This window comes from Lepidochelys kempii, chromosome 26 (assembly GCF_965140285.1).
Source record: "Lepidochelys kempii isolate rLepKem1 chromosome 26, rLepKem1.hap1, whole genome shotgun sequence".
NCBI classification, from domain to species: Eukaryota; Metazoa; Chordata; order Testudines; family Cheloniidae; genus Lepidochelys; species Lepidochelys kempii.
In genome coordinates, this window is record NC_136405.1 from 14,081,800 (window position 1) to 14,107,270 (window position 25,471).

The 25,471-nt window shown below is 60.3% G+C and overlaps 1 protein-coding gene across 8 annotated transcripts in view; it reads right to left on the reverse strand.

Moving 5' to 3' along the window:
- The window catches only part of CAMK2B (calcium/calmodulin dependent protein kinase II beta), a 142,167-nt gene that overhangs the window by 44,688 nt on the left and 72,008 nt on the right, over nt 1–25,471 (reverse strand). For all 8 annotated transcript variants that reach the window (XM_073325409.2, XM_073325408.2, XM_073325404.2 and 5 more), the window contains exons 6-12: nt 14,498–14,570; nt 10,161–10,263; nt 9,986–10,069; nt 8,539–8,633; nt 6,175–6,297; nt 3,874–3,957; nt 2,320–2,362 (exon numbers count right to left, since the gene is read on the reverse strand). In XM_073325409.2, the coding sequence (XP_073181510.1) occupies nt 2,320–2,362; nt 3,874–3,957; nt 6,175–6,297; nt 8,539–8,633; nt 9,986–10,069; nt 10,161–10,263; nt 14,498–14,570 (605 nt within the window). The remainder of the gene's footprint in view (nt 1–2,319; nt 2,363–3,873; nt 3,958–6,174; nt 6,298–8,538; nt 8,634–9,985; nt 10,070–10,160; nt 10,264–14,497; nt 14,571–25,471) is intronic.

A 25,471-nucleotide genomic window follows, 5' to 3' on the forward strand; every position in this document is an offset into this window, starting at 1 on the left:
ACACGTCCCCCCCGCAATGCCCGGGGGCAGGGGGCCCTGCATGGAGACACTGGAGCTAGCTTTCAACCTCCCCCCTCGCCAGATTTCCGAGCCCAGCCCGAATGGCTACACTGCAATTGTATTGCCCGGCAAGCCTGGCAGCTGACACGGGCCAGCCACGGGTGTTTAACTGCAGCAGAGACAGACCCTCTGTGCCCAGCGGGGAAGCTGCTCCCGGAGGTGGTATGGAGGGTCGGCCACACAGCAGCAGCCCCCCCACCCTGCCAGGCCCTGTTAGGGTCGCTGAGACGTCAGGGAACATCCCAGCCAAGGAGCCGCAACCCCGTGCCGTGTGGCATGGATGGGAGAAGGGATTCTCGCACAAGACACCAACTCTGAGATCCTGAGGGATGCACGGGGCAGGGCACTGGAGCCCCATGCCCATAGGTTGCCCCCCCAGCCCAGTGGGGGCTTTGAATCCCTGAGATACCATCAATGGGTGCTTATCTCTTAGCCTTTCTTGTCCCACTTGCTAAGTGACGCTTGGCCATGACCCTGGAAAGCTGAATTCTCGGCCTGGGTGCTGCAGAGTTAAGCCACGGCCCCTCGGAAGAGAAACCAAAATGTCCTGCTTGAGGGATCTACTCAGCTGCCCCCTGCCTTGTTCCCTTTAAGGATGTAGATGTTTCTCCTCACTCCGCTAGACAGGGGCAGTAGCAGGGGCCCGAGGCAGTCGGTTTCAGCTGATACTGGGTGCCAACCGAGGAAGGAAAGACCAGGAGGGAAGGGTACGCATTAGAGCAGCATTCCCAGGGACATCCAGCGGGCAGGGGCATGCCCCTTCCCCACCAGCCCCCTCCCCTGGAGCACTCTGCTGGCAGGATATTTGGGAGGTGAGGATCCGCTGTGCCATGAAATTGACAAAAACGGGATTGCAATGGCTGAAAGAGACACAGATCCATCCACCTCTCCCCTGAAACATACCCGGGCACGTCTGCATTTCTACAGGCGCCCGGCGGCATCCCGATTAGACGCCTCCACTGTTTGGTGTGCAAGGCAGCTCCATGCAAATGTTAACAGTGGGCTCTAGAGGGACTTCTTTAGTGCAGACCTGCCCAGGGCACAATGGGTTTCTGCACTGGGCACCTGTGTACCGAGGCTAGCCAGGCACAGGTGACATGAGCTCTGTAGTTCTCAGCTCTATACCCAATTCCCCACATCACCAAACCAGCACCGCTCAGGAGAAGATGTTGCCCTCTAAGGCCGAGGTTAGCTGGCCAGGAACGGCAGCTGCGTGGACTGCGTCCGGCTCTAAGCCGCGCTGGGAACTCTTCAGCACAGGTCGACACTACCGATTTCACAGCTCTGCCGGTCAGGGTGTAAGAGCAGCGATTCCCTGACTGGCAGAGCAGCCCTGGTGCCGATGCAGTGGTATCGGCAAAGCTGTGTTTTTGCCAGCATCGCTTGGTTCGCCTGGGGCCTGCAGCGACCCCATGCCATGTCTTCGGGGACCACACTGTAGCGAGTTTATGGAGCGCTGTGGGAGAGGGATTGTATGCCACTCCAGGGAGGGAGGTTACCATGGCTCCTCCGGGAACCCAAACCAGTGTGTGTGTGTGTGGGGGGGGGGTATTAGGGTCAACCAGGTTGTAAACACCTCCAGAGACCCACGAAGAAGGGGCTTTGGGAGTAAAAAGGGTGTATTTAAACTAACGCAGGGCCTTCTTTCCGATACGGCACACAGACAGGACCTTCTGTCCAAGGGGGGCCCCAATCCTTGCAGGAGGGTTGGAAAGATGGGCCCCGCCCCACCCCACCCCCAGACCGATGGAGGATGCTTCGTGTGTGGTTAAATTGTATTGTTTTTCTAGGTTCTCTCTGCGATGCTTTTGCCTTAAGAACAAAGGGGCTTGCTTGGAAAGCACGGGGCGGTCACCTGTGATGGCTGGCCACAGCCCGTTCACAGCCCTCGGAGAGAACAGGGCCGGCCGGTAGGCACGCTGCCTCGGTTGCATATCACAGTGGAAGGCAGGGAGCCGGGGGAGCCTTAAAACCCCCGCTCACCAGGGTCCCGGCTCAGAGACAGGTGACGTCCAAGACCCGCCAGGGCCCGCGCGGAGGTCGGGACACAGGGGGGGATGGTGCCAGAACGGTTCGCGGAACTGGTACAAGCCCAGCTCTGCCGCTCTGGCTGTGCCTTTCTGGTGTGGAATCCCGGCGGCGCGCGCCTCCCGCGAACGTGGCCTTGGTCCCGACGGGGGCTGAGGTCACTCTCGCACCTCGGGGGCAAGCACTGGGATGCGCGGCTCTTTGCAGCGCGAAGCCAAGCCGAGCTCTTACCCGAAAAGTTCCTCGTGGCCAGCATGGTGGTGAGAATCGCCCCCTGGAAGAGAAGAGCCAGGGGTTGGTACAGCACAGTGCTGGAGACCATGGTGGGACAGGCAGCTGGCCTGAGCGGGGCCAGGACGCCGATCACCTGGGCGCTGCCCCCTGGACGCACGAGGAGGGGTGTGGCCAAGTGGGGAAGTGTACCTAGTGCACGGGGATGCTGGGTTTGCTGGTCTGCTCCGCCGTGGCCTACCGTGGGCAAGCCCCGTGAGCTCCTTGAGCCCCGGCTTCCCACCCGTGACGCGGGGCTGACGCCCTGGCCCCCCTCGCAGCAGAGCCCGGGATGGTGGGAAGTCACGCCAGTCCCGAGGCGCTCAGGGCGCGGCTCCCCGGAGCACATCCTGCGAGGCTGGGGGTAACTCCCTGCCAATGCGCTGCCCCGGCCGGAATCTGCTGCACATCCGCCCGTGGGACTCCACTGGCCGCAGCACGGCCCCCCCTCCTCCCAGAGCACAGCCGGCCTTGGCTCCTTGCTCCCCTCAGATCCTCCCCTGACTCTTCCCTCTCTCCTCCGTGGGGGGCCGACGCTCCAGAACCCCTGAGGTTCTGACGCGTGGCACTGGCCTGTAAGGGACACGGCGGGGTCTGGAGACCCTGGGTGAAATCCTGGCCCCTCTGGCCCCATGGGGATTTTCTCACTTAGCAGCAGGAGCTGGGGGGGCCGCGGGACACAGGAGGGGTACAGGCACAGTTCCCATGGGTCCTGCCACACGACGGTCATCAGACCTTCCTCCCGCTTGGCTACTTCACAGAATGGCCCATGGTCCTGGGACTCTCCTGCGTATCCTTCCGCTCATAAAGCCAGGCCACGAGTCCCGCTGGGCGTTATACCCCCTAGAGAAACCAGCCCTCGCCAGCTACCACCCTGTCCCCTCTAGCCGCCTGCCAGGGGGCACCAAACCTGGCACCTTTGCATCTTAAAGCATGAGCCAGTCCGGCCTGAGCTAACAGATCCACCTCTGTTAAGCAGGCCCGTCCACCTGTACAGGCGGGGGCTACACGAGCTGGAACCCCCCCAGACGCTGGGCTCTCCGGGGGCAATGGACTTACCCTGCCATTGCAGTGTGCACTCCACGGACAACGTGCGAAGCAGGCGGGGCCATTCCACTCCCCCAGGACGGGCAGGCGCAAGGGAAGGGCTAGGAGCTGGGGGAAAGGTAGCCAGTCCCCCGCTGGGAGGGGACCAATTCTCCAGCTGCTAGCACCGGGAGAGGACTTGCAGGGCTCCAAGCTCTGTGGTGCGGCCAGGCTTACGGCCCAGGCTGGGCACGAACCCACTGGCACAGGAATTCTCATTGCAGGGGAGACGCCGGGGCATGCTATGCCCTGGATGTGCCATGCTAACGAGGCAGGCAGCCTCTGCTCCTTTCTGGGGCTGTTGGCTGAGCAGCAGAGATCGTGGGGCCCCCGGGGCAGTGGGGACCTCAGCCCCAGCCCGACCCCACCGTGTCTGTTTGCCGTGGCTCTCAGGAGAGTCCGGCCCGAGGGCTCCGCAGGGGCATTTACCTTGAGCTTTCTCCTGGCGTTGAACTTTTTCAGACACTCTACGGTCTCCTGCCTATGCATCATAGAGGCCACGGTGGAGCGTTGCTGGAGGAGAGAAGGTGGGGGCAAGAAATCAGTCTCTTCTGCCTCGGCACCAGAAAACGAGTGTGGTCAGGGGAGGGAATGGGATGGGGGGCTGGAGAAACGGCTCAGCCAGCAGGGTCCTGCCCCACCCAGATATGCCCCTAGTGCCCCCAGAGGCCTGGTCCTGGCTTGGGACCACAGGTGCCTCAACACTGCCGATATGGCAGGCCACCAGCACTGGGCACCCCGGATCCTGTCCCACCAGATCAGTGACAAAGCTCCAAGGGTCTGTCTACGCTGCACACTAAGCCCGAGTGGGACTCAGGTTTGAGCCCGACTCCCGCTTTTGTCCACACACAAATCAGCCTGACTTGGACCAGCGAGCACTCAGGGCCGGGATCCTAGGACCAAACTCTACTCACTGTCATTTGGCAGTGTGGCCACTCCTGCACAAGCTTGGAAACACAAGCCCGGGTCTCCCAGACCCAGAGTTACAATGCAGCACAGACAGACCCTCGGGGTACATCTACGTGGCGATAAAAAAACCCCAAGGCACCGAGTCTCAGCTCGGGTCAGCTGCCTCAGGCTTGCAGGGCTTGGGCTGCCGGGCTATCAAATTGCAGTGTAGACATTCTGGGAGCCTCCCTGATGTTGCTCTCCATATGTTTTATGGAAATATGTTTATGAGTGTGAATATGATGTAACTGGAATATGCTTCATGCGAAAGGTCTCTTGTAAGGCATCATTACGAAGTTTAGGATCTACTGAGTGCGTTCATCCCATTTGTTTGCCTGTATTATTTCTATGTCTGGAGTTAGGAGAATACGAGATAAACTTGTATCACTGATGTTAACATATTAAATGGAAGCCATTAAGGGTGCTTCAGAATCAGTGACCTGTAAATGGCTCTGTTTACTTGTAAGCCTGCCTGTGTACCTACTGGCCAGTGGGTAATGAACTCTCACAGGGACATGTGAACATGTCACATGATTCTGGAATCCACCTTTAACCTGGTGCTTTTCCATTTAGAAGAAGGGTGGGGATCCAGAGAGACAAAGGATTCCAGCCTTGTGCCAAAGCTATAAAAGGGGGTGGAACCGAACAAAGGGGGCTGCCAGTCATGAGAAACCCCCTCGTTACCACCTGAGCTGGAAGTAACAAGGACTGTACCAGGGGAAAGGATTGGGCCCAGACTATGAAGGAGTCTAGTCTGTGAAAGAAGCTTATTGGAACACCTCTGAGGGTGAGATTTATCTTTATTCAGTTTTTTAAATGTATTACGCTTAGACTTGCGTGTTTTGTTTTATTTTGCTTGGTAACTTACTTTGTTCTGGCTGTTATTACTTGGAGCCACTTAAACCCTACTTTTTATACTTAATAAACTCACTTATTTGGAGCAAATAGCTGTGCATATCTCTCTATCAGTGTTATAGAGGGTGGACAATTTATCAGTTTACCCTGTATAAGCTTTATACAGAGTAAAACAGATTTATTTGGGGTTTGGATCCTATTGGGAGCTGGGTGTCTGGGTGTCTGGGTGCTGGAGACAGGAATACTTGCTGAGCTGTTTTCAGTTAAGTCTGCATCTTTGGGGGCGTGGTTCAGACCCTGGGTCTGTGTTGCAGCAGGCTAGTATGTCTGGCTCAACAAGGCAGGGTTCTGGAGGCCCAAACTGGCAGAGAAAACTTGCTCAGATGTAATCTCAGCATATCAGGTGACAGTCCCAAGGGGAGTCTCTGTGACTGAACCATCACACTCCCATTGCGGGATCTCTGAACCCGGGCTCCAGCCCGAGCCCAAATGTCTACACTGCAATGTTATAGCCCTGCAGCCTGAGCCCCATGTCCCCAGTCCGGGCTGGGCTGGGGGTCTTCCATCGCAACAGACATACCCTGAGTGAGCAAGCTGGCCCCAGAGCTCAGAGTGCTGCCGGGGGAACATCTGCTCACTCGGTGATGGGGAAACAACGGGCTGGACATTCTTGCGGGTGGCTGAGATGAACCGGCCAAGGTTCTGATGAGCCCGTTGACAGCTGCCGTTCACTGGGGACGATGCTGGTCCCAAAGCCCCTGAGCTATGGCCTAACCCGAGCTGGCGCCATCGGCATGGCCTGGCCAGCCCCTCTCGCCATCCCCCCAACACCAAGCTAGAGGGGCGTGGCCCCAGAGAAGAGGTAAAGCAAGGGAGAACCCAGCAGCCCCATTCCCTGGCTGTGTCCGGGGCAGCAGTGACACTTACGCAGACCCATGGGTGTTTCAGGGCTTCATGGGCTGTGATTCTTTTGGCCGGGTTGATGGTTAACATCTGGTTGATGAGGTTTTTGGCTTCGGGGGTGACCGTGTCCCACTCGGGAGAAGGGAACTGCAGACAAGAAACAAGGGCCAGGAAGGTTAAATGCAGGGGATCGCGGTTGTCGGGGGCGGGGAGCTGGCCGCTTGCAGCCAAGGCACCAGCAACCCCCCAGGAACCCAAAGGCAGCCCAAAGCCAGCGCCAGAGTCTGCCCAGATCCCGCTGCCCGGCTGATGCTGCCCGCAGCCTTATCACATCTGCTCCAAGGTGAGTGGTACCTGCATTCTGCCCTGGCACAGCAGCGGGCTGGAAGCTCTGTGGCCGATCCAGGGCGACTGCAAACCCAGACTTGATTTCCTGCCTTGAACCTTTCATTCCCACCCTTGCTGCCGCCCCTTTGCCTCGACAGTTATTTCTGGTTAAACGCCTTGTTCCCTGCGTTTTCATCGTCTCACAGACGCTGGTGCTGGCCACATGGGGCGGGTCTGCAGGCTTTGTGGGTGTGGGGAAGCTGGAGGTTCTGGCTGCTGGAGAGGGGGCAGCAGGGGTTTCTGCCCCCGGGGAGTGTGCAGGATTGTGGGATAAGCACATTGCCTGGATGTTGCCGCTGGTAGACGGGCAGTGAACTGTATGGACGTGCGTTGTTAGGTTTCAGAGTTAATGGAGAGACTGAGCGCAATGGGGGCTGTTCACACCTCTTGTTGCAGGCTGTCGCTGCACTGTTCCATTCAGGCTGTGCTCTGGAGGGTCCCCCCGCAAGCCACAGGCTTGCTAAGGGAAATCGGTTTAAAGCTGGGATTCGGGAGCGAGAGGGGGAGCCTGCGGCCAGTTCAGACGCTGTACAATCCGGAGGACCCCGCTCGTATTCCATACAAACAAGAGGGGAGAGGAGGTGCCCCGGCAGCGGGGACAAAAACGAGCAGAGACTGTTCCCCAGGGCCCCGGTCGTTCTGTCCCCGCCAGCGGACCCCAAGTGTGTGCAGAAGAGGCCAAGCGTACAGGGGTGAGGAAAGCACCAGCAAAGGGGGGGAAGAGAGGGAGGGGAGAGGCTGCCGAATTCCACCAAGCTATTGGGAGCAGAGAGATACCCACTGGACCTGCGCTCTGGGCAGCTGCAGGAGCGCGGCTCGCATGGGGCGTCCGGATGCTCCCGGGTCCCTCTGTGCTGCCACGTGCGTGGAGAATGAGTCGTGCCAAGGCAGGAATCTCGGCCAGGTCCCTGTGCCGCTGCCCTGCCCAGTGTCTGCAAGGGAGCCAGGAGGGCGGGTTACCATACTGGTCAGCGTGCCCCACGGCAGGTGCTGGCCTGCCACGGGGATTGTGCAGACAGCCGGGCTTCTGTTGGGCTGCGGCCGGCTCCCTGAGCCTGGGACCGAGGGCAGGAGGGCCTGGGAGTGGGGACGGGATGGAGCTCTCTGTGTGTGGTTCCTGTGGACCCCGCGTGGCAGCATCGGGCACACGGCTCCGGGCTCAAGGAACCGCAGGATCCACAGCACACGCGACCCTGCAGCACGGCTGGTGGGCCACAGCCCCTCCCAGGCAAAGAACTGAGCCCCCCGCTCTGCTTGGTCTCTGGGTGTAATGGAAAATGGCTTCCCCGAGCCTCCCAGCCCCGACAGTAACAGAACGGCTTTCCGGCGAAGGGGGGTCGGTTCCAGCTTGAGAAGATGGACCTGCACTGGCCCTGCTCCTTGGGCAGGAAATGATGCCCGCCTGCGCCAGCATAAGATCCCCCCAGTCCAGCCCGTGGCGCAGACAGGCCCTGCCACGGGGCCTGATCCCGACCGGCTAACACAATCCTAAACCCACTGGCCCCGTCTACACTGGGAACAAGTCCTCTTGGAGTCCTGCTAGTCAACACGGTTTCAAACACATCCTATCCCCGCAGGCTGGGCACGTCCAGTGAGCGCCAACCTGCATTAGCCCCGTGTTCACACCCAGGGCTCTCTGGGAGGCTGTCTACATGGCGGGGGAGCGGCTCCATATGCATCGTGGACAGGGCCTGGGCAACTGCACCGCGATAGGGGCAAGCCGTGGGGGATGCGTGGGCTGTGGGAGGAGGCTGGCTGGACACAGCCTTGTCGGCCCCCTGAGGAGGAGGAGGGACGTGTCCTACCCTGGAAGGGCTGAGCACAGGCCTACGGCTGGGGGGACACCAGCGATTCGAGGTCCGGCAGCCGGTGAGGCAAATGAGAAGCCAGAGGGGCAGGCTGACACGCCGGAGACGAAGCCGGTGGCGTACGGGACTCCTGGCCCGTGGCAGTGGGTCCCCGTCGCAGTGCTCTGGGACCTGGGGGCAGGGAGGTACTCACGTCGTAGGCACCAGCCTTGATCTGTTGGTACAGTTTGTGCTGGTCCTCGTCCCAGAACGGCGGGTAACCAACTAGCAGGATGTAAAGGATCACACCTGGGGAGAGGGGTGGGAGAGCAAAGAGTCAGCGCGGGGGCCTAGGCCTGGACTTAGGCAGGGATATGGGGGTTTCTGCTCAGCCTGCTGCCAGCATGCATCTCCCGGGGAACCCCCGTCTCTGCCAGACCCACTCCCTCTCTCCTGCCTTAATGCAACGTGGCTTTAAATTTCCAGCACTGACCTGCTGCTGGTTACCCACCCCCCTAGCACACCCTACTTGCGGCAGGGAAGGAGCACAGGCCTGGCACTGAGCAGGTGCCCAGCAAAGTGCCCGGATGCCAGGGGGCCACCACGGGATGGGAGTGAGAGCCTGCAGCAAGGGGGTTAGACCTGACCAGGGCCCGATTGCTATCTCTGCCTCCAGTACCCCCTTGCTGACATCTGTCTATGCCTCTAGATCTCCTCTCCCTGGAGGACGAGGAGGGGTCTGGGGCTAGCAAAGGCTCCAGGGAGAGGATGAGCCATGGGGCAGAGACAGCTTTTAGCGTTCGTTATCAGGTACGGGTTAGGGACTAGGATCCAAACTGCCCACTGGGGGATTTGGGCTGGCTGGTTCATGCAGCATCTTGGACACAGAGTTCAATAAACAGCAACGTTCTGGGCTCCATGCGGGCGGGAATGGAACACCAATGGCAGTTAGGCACCTAACCTGCTTAAAAAACCCACTCGGTGCCTTTTCTGTGTCTTTGGGTGCCTAAACACCTTGGGCAATCTGGCCTTAAGTGATTTGCCAGAGAGAGACTGACAGTGGTGAGACTTGAACCCATGTCTCCCAAGCCAGCACCCTAACCAATAGGCCAGCCCACCACCGGTCTGTGAACACTGACCGTCACAAAGAACTGAAGGCAGCCCAGAGGCAGGGAGGAGGAGACTTGGCAGATCCCTGACCCTGAGCCATTGATAAGCTGGACAGAGGGCAGAGAAGAGCCTCAAGAATGATTAAAGGATTAGAACACCTGCCTTCCAGTGAGAGACTCACAGTGCTCAATCTATTTAGCTTAATACTGAGAAGGTTAAGGGGGGCCGTGATCCCAGTCTGCCAGTACCTACGTGAGAGCAGAGGAAGGTCGAACACAACCCAATGGCAGGAAGGTGAAGCTAGAAATAAGGTGCCAATGTTTAACGCGGAAGGTAATTAACCAGGGGACAATCTCCCAAGGATCTTGGTGGATTCTCCATCACTGACAATTTTGAAATCACGACTAGATGTTTTTCTACATCTGGCCTAGTTCAAACAGGGATCCCGGCAGGGCAGGCCGGGTGTATTCGGGACGCCAGATTAGACGACCACAGTGGTTCCCACTGGCCTTCCCGTCTATGAGTTTATGTCTCTCGGCGCCGGCCCTTACCACATGCCCAGATATCCACGGGTTTGCCATAGGCTTCTTTGCGCAGCACTTCAGGCGAGAGGTAACCGGGGGTGCCGGCGAAGCCTGGGGAGAAAAAATAGAGCACAGACCGCGTTGGCACGGCTGTCCTGGACAGTCGGGGCAGGTTGGGGGGAGAGGGGGCTCTGCCACTCACCAAACCAAGCCTGCTGATCCCCCTGCACCTCGATGGCCAGGCCGAAATCCGCCAGCTTCACCGCCGCGCCTTTGCACTTGCTGGCCAGGAGCAGGTTCTCGGGCTGTCGTGCGGAGCCGTCAGGCACAGGGCGCCGTGGGACCAGGCACGTGGTTGGAGGGGGGCAGAGAAGGCGGGAGGGGGGAGAAAACAAAACAGAAGAACAACACCAGACGGTTTGCAGAATCAGGTGAGACACGTGCGAGCCTGACCAGCGATAAGGCTGTTGGTGCGTCCCCACAGCCCGACTGGCTCGGCTGGTACCTTCCAGCCCCTGTGCTCTCTCGGCTGATGGGCTGGGATCCAGACTGATGCCCACCCCCAGCTCCCCTTCCCTACACCCACTGCCATTACGGGGGGGCAGAAACCCAGCTCTGGCTTTGGGATTATTCCAGGCCAGTACAGCCTCCAGCTTCCTGACCCATGGGCAAGTGCTGGCCTGTGTTGCTGTGCCCATCTGGCATGGCCTCTGGGCACATTCCAGCCACCCAAAGGCTCACGCTGCTCTGGGCTTGTGCGGGGGGACAAGCAGGGACCCTGCCTGCCCACTTACCCTGGTGGCGCTCTGCCACCAGGCTGGGAGGCCATATTCCCCCTCTGGGATTGGCATCATGTCCCAAAGCCCTCGGCATGGCCTGCCAAGGTACCTGGCCTAACAAGAGAAGTAGGCGGCACGAAACAGGCTCTCAGAGCCAGGAAAACACCACCACCTTTGGCTGCAATCTGGGGGACCGAAGCAGCACCTCCTTCCAGCCCCCCCTTCCCAGGACTCCCCAGCCCCCAGTATGTCCATTCGCACGATATAAAAGCCAACGCTTCTCTTCACCAAGTATATGCAGAAAGGGCCTCCCCTCTCCGCCGCCTCCCGGGTGCACAGGCTCCGGCAGCAGGTGCCCCCCCAGGTTGGCTGGCCTGGCTTGTTCGCTGGTGCCCCTAACCCCCCACATGGATCTGTCGGAGCTCAGCAGAGCCAGAGAAACCAGAACGTCCCCTAGGAAGCTCTGGAAATGTTACTCAAAGGGCCGGGAGCGCTGGCTCTGAGACAGGGGACAACAGCTGGATTGTACACATCTGACCACAGCCCCACCTCCCCTGACAAAGAGCGCTGGCCAGGGGGGTGACCCTGCATAACTGTGCCAGTGAGCCCCGCCCATGCCCTGCCAGGACCAGCTGCCTGCCGGGGCAGGGACGGGACGGGAGTCTCAAAATTTCCCGTTGTCCACAGTGCCGTGGCCTGAGATCAGGTCACACAGACAGGCAGCAGGTGGGAATGAGCCCCAGCCACACAGAGATGAGAGCCTCGGGCCCCCAGACCTGTGCCAGCCGGACACCCCGCCCTGGGGCTGGGTCGGAGCCGACGCCCCCTAGAGGTGACAGGCCCCATACCCCATTCCTGCACCCGCCAGTCCCCTCAACCCGGAGGTGATCCGAGCCAGTGCCCCCAGGAGGGGAAAGACTGTCTTGTTCATTCCCTGCTCCCCTGCACTGGGGCCGGATTGCAAGGGACACCCCTAGAGGCCAAAAGCCGCTCCTTACGGAGCCAGTCCAGAGGGGGCAGAGGCTAGAGGGCTGATTGGGCTCCTCCTTGTTCTATGAAGGAGGCTGCTGCCATTCCCCTTCTCAGCCCAGCCCCTGCATCAGCATGGCACTGGCTGCACCCCAGAGCCGAGTGCCCACTGGCACCATGCCACTGTGTACAACACAGCCCCCTGCCCTCACCAGTGCACCATGGCACAGCGGGCAAGAAACCTGCTCCCCCGGGTGCCACTCCAGCACGTTCCAGCACGTTCCTCGAGCCCAGCTCCATCTCCTTGCCGCGGCACGACGACGCTGCACCTCCCCGCTCCGCGATGATCCCACGCCCCAGCTCCAGGCACAAGAGCCCAACTTCGTCACCTCGTGACAGCAGGACGGCACGAGCCACAGCCTGGCTCCATCACCTATCACGGCAGGACTCCAGGCACCCGCTCCAGCTCCATCACCCTGTTTTAGCAGGACTCCAGGTGAAAGCGCCTAGCTGCACTATCCCATTAGGACAGGACGCCACATGCAACAGCCTGGCTCCATCAGGCTGTTGCAGCCATTCCATGCGCCAGAGACCAGCTCCATCATCCCATGGTGGCATGGCTCAAGGCACCAGCATTCAGCTCCATCAGTTTGCTATGGTTTGACCCCTTGTTTGAGTGCCCTGCTCTAGCTACCCGCTATCCATGTGCCAGAATCAAGCCCCATCGTCCTGACGCAGCACAATTCAATGTCCAAGAGCCCAGCTCCACCACCTCATGACAACATGACTCCGTCTTTGGGAGCCCGGCTCCATCGCCCTGTTAGAGCCCAATGCCTCATGTGACAGGCCAGCTCCATCACCCCGTTATGGCATGTCTCCAGGAGCCAGAACCGAGCTCCATCGCCCCAGTACAGCCCAACTCCACAGGCGAGAGCCCAGCTCCATCGCCCCAGTATGGCCCAACTCCATCGCCCCAGTACGACCCGACTCCACAGGCAAGAGCCCAGCTCCATCGCCCAAGTACGGCCCAACTCCACAGGCGAGAGCCCAGCTCCATCGCCCCAGTATGGCCCAACTCCATCGCCCCAGTACGACCCGACTCCACAGGCAAGAGCCCAGCTCCATCGCCCCAGTACGACCCAACTCCACAGGCGAGAGCCCAGCTCCATCACCCCAGTACGGCCCAACTCCATCGCTCCAGTACGACCTGACTCCACAGGCAAGAGCCCAGCTCCATCGCCCCAGTACGACCCGACTCCACAGGCGAGAGCCCAGCTCGATCGCCTTATTACAGTAGAACCCCACAAGTGAAGGCCCAACTACGTAACCCCGTTCCAGCATGACTCCAGGCACAGACTCTGGCTCAACTAGTACCTTAAGGCACAACCAGGGCCTGGCTCCATCACCCCGTTACAGCATGACCCTGTGCACCAGAGCCCAGCCATGAAAATGTCCTGCCCTGCCCCCCTCGCCAGGCAGGACACAGACAGCCACAAGCTCCCGGGGAACGTCATCTTTGCCCAGTAACATTTCCCGGGTTTGCAGGGGACGTTCTGTAGGGACACCCCAGAGCGGTTCTGTGGCCTTGGGGACCCCAGCTGGCCTCAGCCAGCTCACAGGGGGCAGGAGCCTCCCGGAAAAGCTTGGTGTGTCACTGAAGGGGCAAGGAACAGCTGAACAAAGCCTGGACGGGGAAGGTGGGCCTCAGCAGAGGAGGGGGAACCCCAGGGTCTACACCAGGTCTACACCCCCCCACCCCCCGTTAATTTCACAGCGCTGTTTCTGGGTCTGTCATAGACACATACGCACCCCGTTATCCCAGCCCCACTCGGCCACGCGAGACCACGTCCCTGCTCCTCACGCTTGGAGGCCCAGCGCGATTTACGACGCCCGGGGGCTTTCTATGAGGGGCAGACGGAAGACAAGCAGCCGACGGCGGGCGTCACAGAGAACAGGCAACAGGGTCAAACCAGACACAGGGCATGCAGACAGCTGGCGAGAGCCTTCCTCCGCAGGAGTCCCGCCCGCCCGCAGGTGCCGCCTCGGGGCAGGGAGGGAGGTTGCACGAGGCAAAGGGGAGGGCGAAAAGAGAGGAAGAGGCCGGCTGGGGAACTGATCTCATCGGCCATTTGCTTCCTGGCCCCCCAGCCCCGGTCACACGCTGGTGCCAGGCAGCGGCCACAGGAAGCAACTCAGATTAGCCAGGCCGAGCAATCCTTCCGAGCAACCGGGGCTGGGCGCCTGTCCGAAACCAAGGGGCAGCGTGAGCCGTGGGGGCACCCAGCGGGTGAGCCACTGCACCGATCTACTGGGGCCTGGGTGCCGGGAGAGGGGTAAAGAGCCCGCTGCCTGCTCCAGCACCAGGAGGTGGCTGTGAGAGGCCAGCTGTATCCCCCGGTTAAAGGGCCGGCTCCCTTGCCGCCCCATCACCCCCTCAGCACGGTATCTTCTCTCCCAGGAATTCTCCACGTGGCCGGCGGCTAGACAGCAGCAGCTCCCGCTTTCGCCTCTGGGTGGCGACAAACCCCAACCCCTGCCCCGCCTCCCCAAGTGCCTGGAGGTGCCAACAGGGCGCTCTGTCCCCCCTACTGGGCAGGGTCTGGCCGGCGGGTCCCCATGGCTGAGCCGAGCCGAGCTGATTTCTGATTGGGCCCCCTGCGCTGGCTCCTTTCCCACAGGCCCCTGCCGCGGCGCGGGGCTTGAACCCCTCCAGTTCTCGCTCAGAAACATGCACAGGGTACAAAGATGGACGGACGGACAGACGGACAGAGCAGCGGGGTAGAAAACTCACCTTGAGGTCTCTGTGGACGACCCCCATTTGGTGGCAATGGAGAACAGCCTCCAGGATCTGCTGGATGCAATGACTGCATGCAAACACCAGGGGGCGTGTTAGTTCATGGTGAGTGGCAACAACCAGGCAGGCTGGTGGGGGGCGGGAGGTGAGAGGGAGGATGATGGGGGGGGCGCGGGGGACGGGAGGAGAAGAGGAAGAGGAGGAGGAGGAAGAGGAGAATGGAGGTTATGGAGTCGGACTCCCTCTTAGTCTCAGTCTCTAATTGCAAAGGAGCTGCCCCGAGCGGACCCGGAGGAGCCAGGGCAGGGGACGGGGCAGGGAGGCGTGGGGGTCGGGGAAGAAACGCCCAGTGATGGGGGAGCAGCCCTGTGCCAGGGAAAGGGGCCCAGGAGCCAGGAGGGAAGACACAAAGGGCACCGGAGCGTTAGGGTCAGGCGGTGATGGAGGAGGGGGTCCGCCATCCACCTGCCTCCGGCACTGCCCTTCCCCCTGCTCTGGGCTCTCGGGGGGGACCTGCAGGCAGGGGATGTGAGGTGCCATCCCGGGAACCCCCAAATCCCCGCTCCCCAGCAAAGTCCTGCTGTCTCTGTCCCTTCAGCCCCATCCCACCAGGGAAGGAGCAGAGCTAGGCGTGGCAGGAAGCCACCCACCGGAGACCCACCCCGCGGTGCCCCCCTGAAAGAGGATGGAGATCAGCAGGGATACAGCTGGCATCTCTGTGCCCTGGCCTGGCTGTCTATACCTCCTCCCCCGGCTGCCCGGCCCTGGCGCACCTTGGTAGCTACAGTAGAACTGATACCTTGGGCCTGTTGAATTTCTGCCCCGCCCCCCCGGTGCAAGTAACCAGCCCTGCCCAGTCTGGATCCAGCCCAGCTGAGCTCCATTCCCACCCCGGCTGGGCTGAGCCTGCCAGCCTACCAGGGTCACTAATCTGACGTAGGGCAGGGCCCGTCTCTCAGCCCGGGGCTCTGCGAGGTGCCAGCCTAGTCCAAATAACCAGCGATCACCAGCCGCGGCCCCCCGTGCCCAGCCTCCGCTCCCAAGTCTCCTCGCGAGTCCGGCGTAGATCCGCTTCCTGCCCAGCAGTGCCCTGACGTGCAGTACTCCTGTGAGCAACTGAGGAGAGCCCAGGCTGGACGCCGTCATCCTGGGGGACACTGGGGCAAAGAGATTTTAATACACGGCCTGCACCTCGCGCTCTCTTAGCAGCTGGGGCTCAGCTCACGACTATAGGGGCAGCAGGAAAGGGAGCGCAGAAGCATATTTTGTGTAGGCCCTATAGAAATGCTGGGAATGGCTTGTCTTCAGCCCGAGGGAGCCACGTTTTCATAGGACCCCCCCCCCGTCCCGCCCAGGAGGGCATCCCGCATTGGAACCATTTGGTCCCTAACCTTCTCGGAAGGTGCCCTCTTCCAGCCAGGTACCAGCCCCTGAGCGCCTCACACGTAGGGGTGATGCAGACGCTCACACACTCTTGTGCTGCAGGGCAGGGCTATCCCCAGTGTGCTGAGGGGAAACCGAGGCACAGGGTGACCTTGCCCAAACTCACAGAGGAAGGGCATGAAGGAGCCAGGAATTGAACCTGGGTCTCCTGTGAGCCAGTCCAGCAGCCAAGCCACCTTCCTCCCCGGGAGCCTGAGGCTAGAGCGGCCCCAAGGCCTTTCCTCCTGCTAGAACACCTTTGTGGGGAGCTCTCAGAGTCCCCTGGACATCTGCACAGGACCCTGCAAACCTCCCCCCCCCCCCCAATCACGGTCTCTGATTTGTGGCCCCAGGGCCTGCCCCGCAATAACCACCTCACCTGGACGAGGGCCCTGCTTGCCAACCCTTTTCCTAACAGCCATGCCAAGCCTCGCCCCTCAGCATCTGACCCCCCGGGCCCCAGGCTGAGCTCCTGGTGGTCCAGGTGCACCGCAGGAGCCAACAGCCATGCTGCCACCACGCAGCCCCAGAGCAAACGCTGTCCTTTCAAGCTTGCGAGTTTAGGGCACTTGGACCTTTTTGCATGCTCCTGCCAGAGCTCATGTCTGGCCCATTAGCTGTCCCAGGACTCTGCTGAGCGCCTTGGTTTCCATTTCTCTTCCAGGACCAATTCCCGGTGTCCTTTGAAGTCCTTGTTGCTGTGGGTTCCTGTTCTTGGAGAAAAGGCTCTTCTCCCACGGCATTGGGAAGAGGAGCCCCTCGTTGGGAACATCTGGGTGCAGGGGAATCTCATCCGGGGGCCCTCGTCTCTGTGCTTTGCCCAACATGGAGCCCACTGGACTTCTGAATGCAGAGCAGACCCCTTCTGTCTTCTCAGGTGTCTGCTTGCAGGGAGTGCGGATGGTGGGAAATAGGTTGAGGGCTAGCGGGGATGGAACAATCACCCTGCCCTCATACAGCCTCCTCTTCCAAGCCAAGCCAAGAGTGTCCCTCTGCAAGGGGAAAGACGCAGAGCGCACAGAGCGCAAACGTCGCACGTTGATGGAACGGACCCATCATCCACAGGGCTCAGTCGGGGCGACTGACTTAGAGGGAAAGAATGAAAAATGTCCTGACCGGTTAAGAGATGACCCAGGGGACGGGGTGCCATCTACACCCACAAAAGGATGCACATGGCGAGGATGGGGAGGAATTGTCCAGGGATGGCCAGAGGCTTGAATTAGGTGTATGGGGATGAACTCTGGCTGAAAATCAGGATGGAAAATCCTAGCATGGAAGAATCTTCCCTGGGAAGGGTTGGGCACCCCGTCACTTGGGACATCTTAAGACCGGGCTGGACAAAGCCTAGGAGAATCAATTGTAGGAACCAATCTCTCTCTCTCTCTCTATATATATATAACAAATGGAAAAAAGGGGACATTGACAGTAATAACTATTAATCAGAAGTTAGGAATTGTAGAAAATTGATAAGGGAAGCCAAGGGACACAAGGAGAAATCTATGGCCAGCAGAGTTAAGGACAATAAGAAGGAGGTTTTTAAAAACATATTAGGAACAAAAAGAATCCTGACAATGGAATCGGCCCATTGCTAGATGGAAATGATAGAATTATCACTAAAAATGCAGAAAAGGCAGAAGTGTTCAATAAATATTTCTGTTCTGTGTTTGGAGTAAAAAATAGATGATGTAGTCTCATCATATAGAGATGATAATAACATGCTTTCCATTCCACTGGTATCTCAGGAAGACACTAAACAACAGCTACTGAAGTTGGACATTTTTAAATCAGCAAATTCAGAAAACTTGCATCCAAGAGTTTTAAAAGAGCTGGCTGAGGAGCTCACCGGACCATTAAGGTTGATTTTCAATAGGTCTTGGAGCACTGGGGAAGTTACAGAAGACTAGAAAAAAAGCTAATGTTGGGCCAGTTTTTCAAAATGGTAAATGGGATCACCTGGGCAATTATAGGCCTGTCAGCCTGACATCGATCCCGGGCAAGATAATGGAGTGGCTGATACAGGACTCGATTAATAAAGAATTAAAGGAGCATCATGTAATTAATGCAAATCAATACAGGTTTATGGAAAAAAATCTTGTCAAACTAACTTGATGTCTTTTGTTGATGAGGGTAATAACGTTGATGTAATATATTTTATTCCTGTATGGCGTTTGACTTGGTACTGCGTGACATTTTGATTACAAAACTAGAAGTCTAAAATTAACATGGTATACATGAAATGGATTCAAAACCGGCCAACTGATAAGTCACAAAATGTAATTGTAAATGGACAATTGTCATCAAGCGGGTGTGTTTCTAGCGCAGTCCTGCAGGGATCAGGTCTTGACCCTACACTATTTTACATTTTTTAATCAATGATGTGGAAAAAAACCAAAACCATCACTGATAAAGTTTGCAGATGATATAAAATTAGGAGGAGTGGTAAATAATGAAGAGGACAAGTCACTGGCAGAGAGAGATCAGGATTGCTTGGTAAACTGGGTGCAAGGAAACAGAATGAGTAAATGTAGACAGCTAGGAACAAAGAACATAGGCCATACAGGATGGGGGACTCTATCCTGGGAAGCAGCGACTCTAAAAAAGATTTGGGGGCATGGTGGATAATCAGCAGAACATGAGCGTCCAGTGATGCTGTGGCCAAAAGAGCTAATGCGATCCTGGGACACATAAACAAGGGATCTCGAGTAGGAGCAGAGAGGCGATTTTCCCTCTGTAGCTAGCACTGGTGCAACCACTGCTGGGATCCAGTGCCCAGTTCTGGTGCCCACAATTCAAGAAGAATGTTGATAAGTTGGAGCGGGAGCAGAGAAGAGCCATGAGAATGAGTAAAGGATTAGAAAACCTGCCTGATAGTGAGAGACACAAGGAACGCCATCTGTTTTGCTCAACAAAGAGACAGTTAAGAGGTGACTTGATCCCGGTCTGTCAGTACCTACGTGGGGAACCAATATTTGATAACAGGCTCTTCAGTCTAGCTGAGGAAGGTCTAACATGATCCAATGGCTGGAATTTGAAGCTAGACAAAGTCAGACTGGAAGTAAGACGTACGTTTTTAACAGTCAGAGTAATTAATTGTTGGGACAATTTCCCAAGAGTCGTGGTGGATTCTCCATCACTGATAATTTTAGAATCAAGACTGGCTGTTTCTTTAAAATATCTGCTCTAGGGATTATTCTGGGGGAAGTTCCATGGCCTGTGCCCTAGAGCAGCTCAGACCAGATGATCACAGAAGATCAGGGTTGGAAGAGACCGTGGGAGGTTCTAGTCCAACCCCTTGCCCAGAGCAGGACCAACCCCAACTATATCATTCCAGGGCTTTGTCAAGCTGGGCCTTAAAAACCTCAAAGGAAGGAGATTCCACCATCTCCCTAGGTAACGCATTCCCGTGCTTCACCACCCTCCTAGTGAAATAGTGTTTCCTAATATCCAACCTAAACCTCCCCCACTGCAACTTGAGACCATTACTCCTTGTTCTGTCATCTGCCACCACGGACACCAGCCAAGCTCCATCCTCTCTGGAATCCCCCTTCAGGTAGTTGAAGGCTGCTATCAAATCCCCCCTCATTCTTCTCTTCTGCAGGCTAAACAATCCCAGTTCCCTCAGCCTCTCCTCAGAAGTCATGTGCTCCAGTCCCCTAATCATTTTTGTTGCCCTTCGCTGGACTCTCTCCAATTTATGTGAGCATAAGCTTTCGTGAACTACAGCTCACTTCATCGGATGCATATTTTCATGCACCCGATGAAGTGAGCTGTAGCTCACGAAAGCTCATGCTCAGATAAATTTGTTGGTCTCTAAGGTACCACGAGTCCTCCTTTTCTTTTTGCGGATGCAGACTAACACGGCTGCTACTCTGAAATCTCTCCAATTTGTCCACATCCTTTCTGTAGTGGGGGGCCCAAAACTGGACACAATACTCCAGATGAGGCCTCACCAGTGCTGAATAGAGGGGAACGATCCCGTCCCTCGATCTGCTGGCGATGCTCCTACTAATACAGCCCAATATGCCATTGGCCTTCTTGGGAACAAGGGCACCCTGCTGACTCATATCCAGCTTCTCGTCCACTGTCACCCCCAGGTCCTTTTCTGCAGAACGGCTGCTTAGCCAGTCGGTCCCCAGCCTGTAGCGGTGCATGGGATTCTTCCGTCCTAAGTGCAGGACTCTGCACTTGTCCTTGTTGAACCTCATCAGATTTCTTTTGGCCCAATCCTCCCATTTGTCTAGGTCACTCTGGACCCTATCCCTACCCTCCAGCGTATCTACCTCTCCCCCGAGCTTAGCGTCATCCACGATGATCACAATGGTCCCTTGTGGCCTTGGAATCTATGTATCTGCATGAAACCAGCTCCCCCCTGGAGCTTGCATCCTCGCCCAACTGCTCTGCGTCTATAAAAGCCAAGGAGGGCATTTCCTCAAAGCTGCGACGAAACCACCAGCATGTGGGGGAAATCTGACACGCTAGCCGAGATACCCCCCTCCTGCTCCCTCGGAGACGGCATCAGCGACACAGAGCCCAGTTTGCGACGTGGCGGCCCCCGCGCTTAGAGTGGATGAATGGTCCCAGCTGTGTGATGCCTCTACATTCAAAAGGAGTGGGGGAGAGTGGGTTTTCTCCTAGGCTGCCCTCAGCTTTCTACTGCCCACCAGGGCTGCCCCTGTCTCTTTACGCAGCTCTGGGCAGGCAAAGTGGGGGCTGCATTTTGCACGAAACGACCGATTTTTTCAAAAGCCATGTCGGAAAGGAGGAAACCACGCTGTGAGTTCGGGGAGATCTGCCATGCCCGGCTCTGGGAATTCAGGGGTCCAGAGGGAGCTGCAACCATCGCTCCGCTAACCCCGGCTCCTTCTCCGGTCGGAGAGCGGAGCTGGGAGCGGTCTCACGCTGCGGCTGGGCTGGTGACACTTGCTGGTGTTGACGGGGTGCTCCCTTCCACAGGGAGGGCCCTGCTCTCTGGAGGGCGAATTGAGCATCTCTGGCATTGTCCTTGCCCTTCTGGGGGTCACGGTTTGCCCCACAGCACGCTGGCCTGAGTGCACGGCCAGGCTCTGCCTGGCTGCCATCGCTGCGCGGCCGGTCGGCTTCCCCGGGGTGGGCGATCACACTGCGGAGGGCTCCGGCCCAGCTCATTAGTATTTTGAGGGTTTCCTGGTGCAGCTGCTCCGGTTGCCAGGCTCTCGGCGTGGTTGCTAAGTTGCTCCGGCTAGCGGAGCGGATTGGCTAGCTGGACAGGCCCCTGCTCTGGGGCTAGTTTTTGCCCCCTTGATTTTTCCTTTTGGAGTGCGGATTTGGTGGGGAAGGAAGGGGCCACGAGAGATGCAGGGGGTCAGGCACTTGGAGCTCAGGAGAGGGGCAGAGATCCATAGCCTCAGCATGGAGGGGGCATGCACCCCTGGCCCCGGGGAGGGGAAGGGAGGTCCTGTGCTTGTGCGTTCTGCAGGGAAGTAGTGATAAATGGTCTGATCTCGCCTGCTTGCCTGGTTACATGGACAGGCTGCCCTTCCCCCCCGCCCCGAGGGGGAGGGGGGGACTCGGGAGGGGCAGAGACTGCAGGGCCCTGGGTCTTCCCTCTGCTCGGATTCAGGTCACTGAGTTAGTGCAGAAGACAAGAAGACAGCAGAGACTATGAGTCACACACTGGCTCGGTGCTTTGTGCAGCCTCCCCTGTGCTCACTGTGAGCTGCGACAGCCCATCCGCACGGCCGGGATCCCTGCGCCCTGCACCCAGGCCCATCCGCACGGCCGGGATCCCTGCGCCTCGCACCTGGGCCCACTCGCACGGCCGGGATCCCTGTGACCTGCACCCGGGCCCATCCGCACGGCCGGGATCCCTGTGCCCTGCACCCGGGCCCGCTCGCACGGCCGGGATCCCTGTGCCCTGCACCCGGGCCCGCTCGCACGGCCGAGATCCCTGCACCCTGCACCCGGGCCCGCTCGCACGGCCGGGATCCCTGTGCCCTGCACCCGGGCCCGCTCGCACGGCCGGGATCCCTGTGCCCTGCACCCGGGCCCGCTCGCACGGCCGGGATCCCTGCGCCCTGCACCCGGGCCCGCTCGCACGGCCGAGATCCCTGCACCCTGCACCCGGGCCCGCTCGCACGGCCGGGATCCCTGTGCCCTGCACCCGGGCCCGCTCGCACGGCCGGGATCCCTGCGCCCTGCACCCGGGCCCGCTCGCACGGCCGGGATCCCTGCGCCCTGCACCCAGGCCCACTCGCACGGCCGGGATCCCTGCACCCTGCACCCGGGCCCACTCGCACGGCCGGGATCCCTGTGACCTGCACCCGGGCGCGCTCGCACGGCCGGGATCCCTGTGACCTGCACCCGGGCCCGCTCGCACGGTCGGGATCCCTGCGCCTCGCACCTGGGCCCACTCGCACGGCCGGGATCCCTGTGCCCGGCACCCGGGCCCGCTCGCACGGCCGGGATCCCTGTGCCCTGCACCCGGGCCCACTCGCACGGTCGGGATCCCTGCGCCTCGCACCTGGGCCCACTCGCACGGCCGGGATCCCTGTGCCCGGCACCCGGGCCCGCTCGCACGGCCGGGATCCCTGTGCCCTGCACCCGGGCCCACTCGCACGGCCGGGATCCCTGTGACCTGCACCCGGGCCCGCTCGCACGGTCGGGATCCCTGCGCCTCGCACCTGGGCCCACTCGCACGGCCGGGATCCCTGTGCCCGGCACCCGGGCCCGCTCGCACGGCCGGGATCCCTGTGCCCTGCACCCGGGCCCACTCGCACGGCCGGGATCCCTGTGCCCTGCACCCGGGCCCACTCGCACGGCCGGGATCCCTGCGCCCTGCACCCGGGCCCACTCGCACGGCCAGGATCCCTGCGCCCTGCACCCGGGCCCACTCGCACGGCCGGGATCCCTGCGCCTCGCACCCGGGCCCACTCGCACGGCCGGGATCCCTGTGCCCTGCACCCAGGCCCACTTGCAAGGCCGGGATCCCTGTGCCCTGCACCCGGGCCCGCTCGCACGGCCGGGATCCCTGTGCCCTGCACCCGGGCCCGCTCGCACGGCCAGGATCCCTGTGCCCTGCACCCGGGCCCGCTCGCACGGCCGGGATCCCTGTGCCCTGCACCCGGGCCCGCTCGCACGGCCGGGATCCCTGCGCCCTGCACCCGGGCCCACTCGCACGGCCGAGATCCCTGCACCCTGCACCCGGGCCCACTCGCACGGCCGAGATCCCTGCACCTGGGCCCACTCGCATGGCCAGGATCCCTGTGCCTCGCACCTGGGCCCACTCGCACGGCCGGGATCCCTGCACCCTGCACCTGGGCCCACTCGCACGGCCGAGATCCCTGCACCCTGCACCCGGGCCCACTCGCACGGCCGAGATCCCTGCACCTGGGCCCACTCGCATGGCCAGGATCCCTGTGCCTCGCACCTGGGCCCACTCGCACGGACGGGATCCCTGTGCCTCCCACCCGGGCCCATTCGCACGGCTGGGATCCCTGCACCTCGCACCCGGGCCCATTAGCATGGCCGGGATCCCTGCGCCTCCCCACAGGCCCATTCGCACGGCCGGGATCCCTGTGCCCCGCACCCGGGCCCACTCGCACGGCTGGGATCCCTGTGCCTCCCACCAGGCCCATTCACATGGTCGGGATCCCTGTGCCTCCCATCTGGGCCTGGGTTGCCAGGAGTCCGGTTTTCGACCGGAACGCCCGGTTGAAAAGGGACCCTGGCGGCCAGTCCGGTCGGCAGCACAGCGGGGCTAAGGCAGGCTCCTTGCCTGCCCTGGATCTGTGCAGCTTCCTGGAAGCGGCCGGCATGTCCAGCCCCTAGGTGCAGGGGCGATCAGGGAAGCTCTGCATGCTGCCCCCGCCCCCCAGCGCCGGCTCCGCAGCTCCCATTGGCCAGGAACTGCAGCCAATGGAGATGCGGGGGCGGCACCTGCGGGCTTGGGCAGCGCACACCACACGGAGCCCCTTGGCCCGTTCAACTAGAGGCCGGACATGCCGGCCGCTTCCGGGAGCAGTGCGGAGCCAGGGCAGGCAGGGAGCCTGCCTTAGCCCTGCTGTGCCACCCACCAGGAACTGCCTAAGGTAAGCGCTGCCCAACCGAGCCTGCACCCCAAATCCCCAGAGCCCGCACCCCCAGCCAGAGCCTGCACCCCCCCTGCAGCTCAACCTCCTGCCCTAGCCCTCTCCCTGAGCCCGTTCCTGCACTCCAAACTCCTTGGCCCCAGCCCAGAGCCCCCTCTTGCACCCCAAACTCCTCATCCCTAGCCCCACCCTAGAGCCCGGACCCTCAGCAGGAGCCCTCATCCCCTCCCGCACCCCAACCCCCTGCCCCAGCCCAGCAAAAGCGAGTGAGTGTGGGGGAGAGTAAGCAACCGAGGGAGGGGGCCTGGAGTGAGTGGCGGGTGGGGCCTCAGAGAAGGGGCGGGGCAAGGGTGTTCGGTTTTGTGCAATTAGAAAGTTGGCAACCCTACCTGGGCCCACTCGCACGGCCGGGATCCCTGTGCCTGCCACCCAGGTCCACTTGCACGGATGGGATCCCTGCGCCTCCCACCCAGATCCACTTGCACGGATGGGATCCCTGTGCCTCCCACCCAGGGAGAGGACACTGCTGCCTGGGGCTGCCCACTCTGGAGCCCCACAGGGGATCCCCTGGCACTGTGTTGACATAACTCACTGGTCCAGGGGCACTATAGATCCCCTGCCCCGGCCTGCTCTGCAGAGGGGCAGGGTCTGGGCCTGCCCCAGTAAGGGTGCCCTGGCTCTTTAGCCCACACAGTAGCAGCTCCTGCCCGTAGCTCTGGAGGTCCCTGGTTCAAGCCCCACTGTGTCAGGCAAGAGAGCAGCCAGCATCTGAGCGGGCATCTGCGTCCTGGCAGCAAAAGGCCTCGCTCAGCAGGAGATGGCCTTGCCTGGCGGTGGGGGGCTCTTCCAAACCGCAGCACAGGGAGCGAGGAGGCCACCCAGGACGGACGGGAAGAGGGGCTGAGCAGTGAGAGGTGGGATCACTGCCCAGCTCAGAGAGGAAGGGGCCAGGGGAAGGTGCCTGTGAAATCCCCTGGTGGCTTTGGAGAGGGCACTTTGGCATAAGACAGCAACGTGGGTAGAGGGCAGATCCGCGCTCGGTGGGTGGGGAGTGGCCTTAGGCCCAGCTTGTGCACCCAACAACGCCAACAAGCCGCAGGTTCAAGCTCTCCTGCCGTCACTCAGGGAATCCCTGGCCTGAGGAGACCGTGCTGGGCAGGTGCCTGGAAGGAAGAATGTGCCCGCCACAGCCCCTTGGCCACGACGGGGCGTGGCGAGCTCTGGCCTCGGAGCCAGCCGCTAGGTGCTCGGGGCTGGGAGACAGGACTGGCAGCCATGCGGGCGTGGGGTGGCAAACAAGACAAGAGACGGCGGGGGGGGGGGGCAGAGAGAGAGAGAAAGAGAGGGAGGGGGACGGGGGGGGGGATGAGACAGTGAAATGCGAATCGAATCAAGCCGCCCAGTTGAGATTGCAAATTATTATCGGGGGGAGGATGGTGTCTGGTCCCGCGAGCACTGGAGTCGGGGCGGGACGTCTGCATCC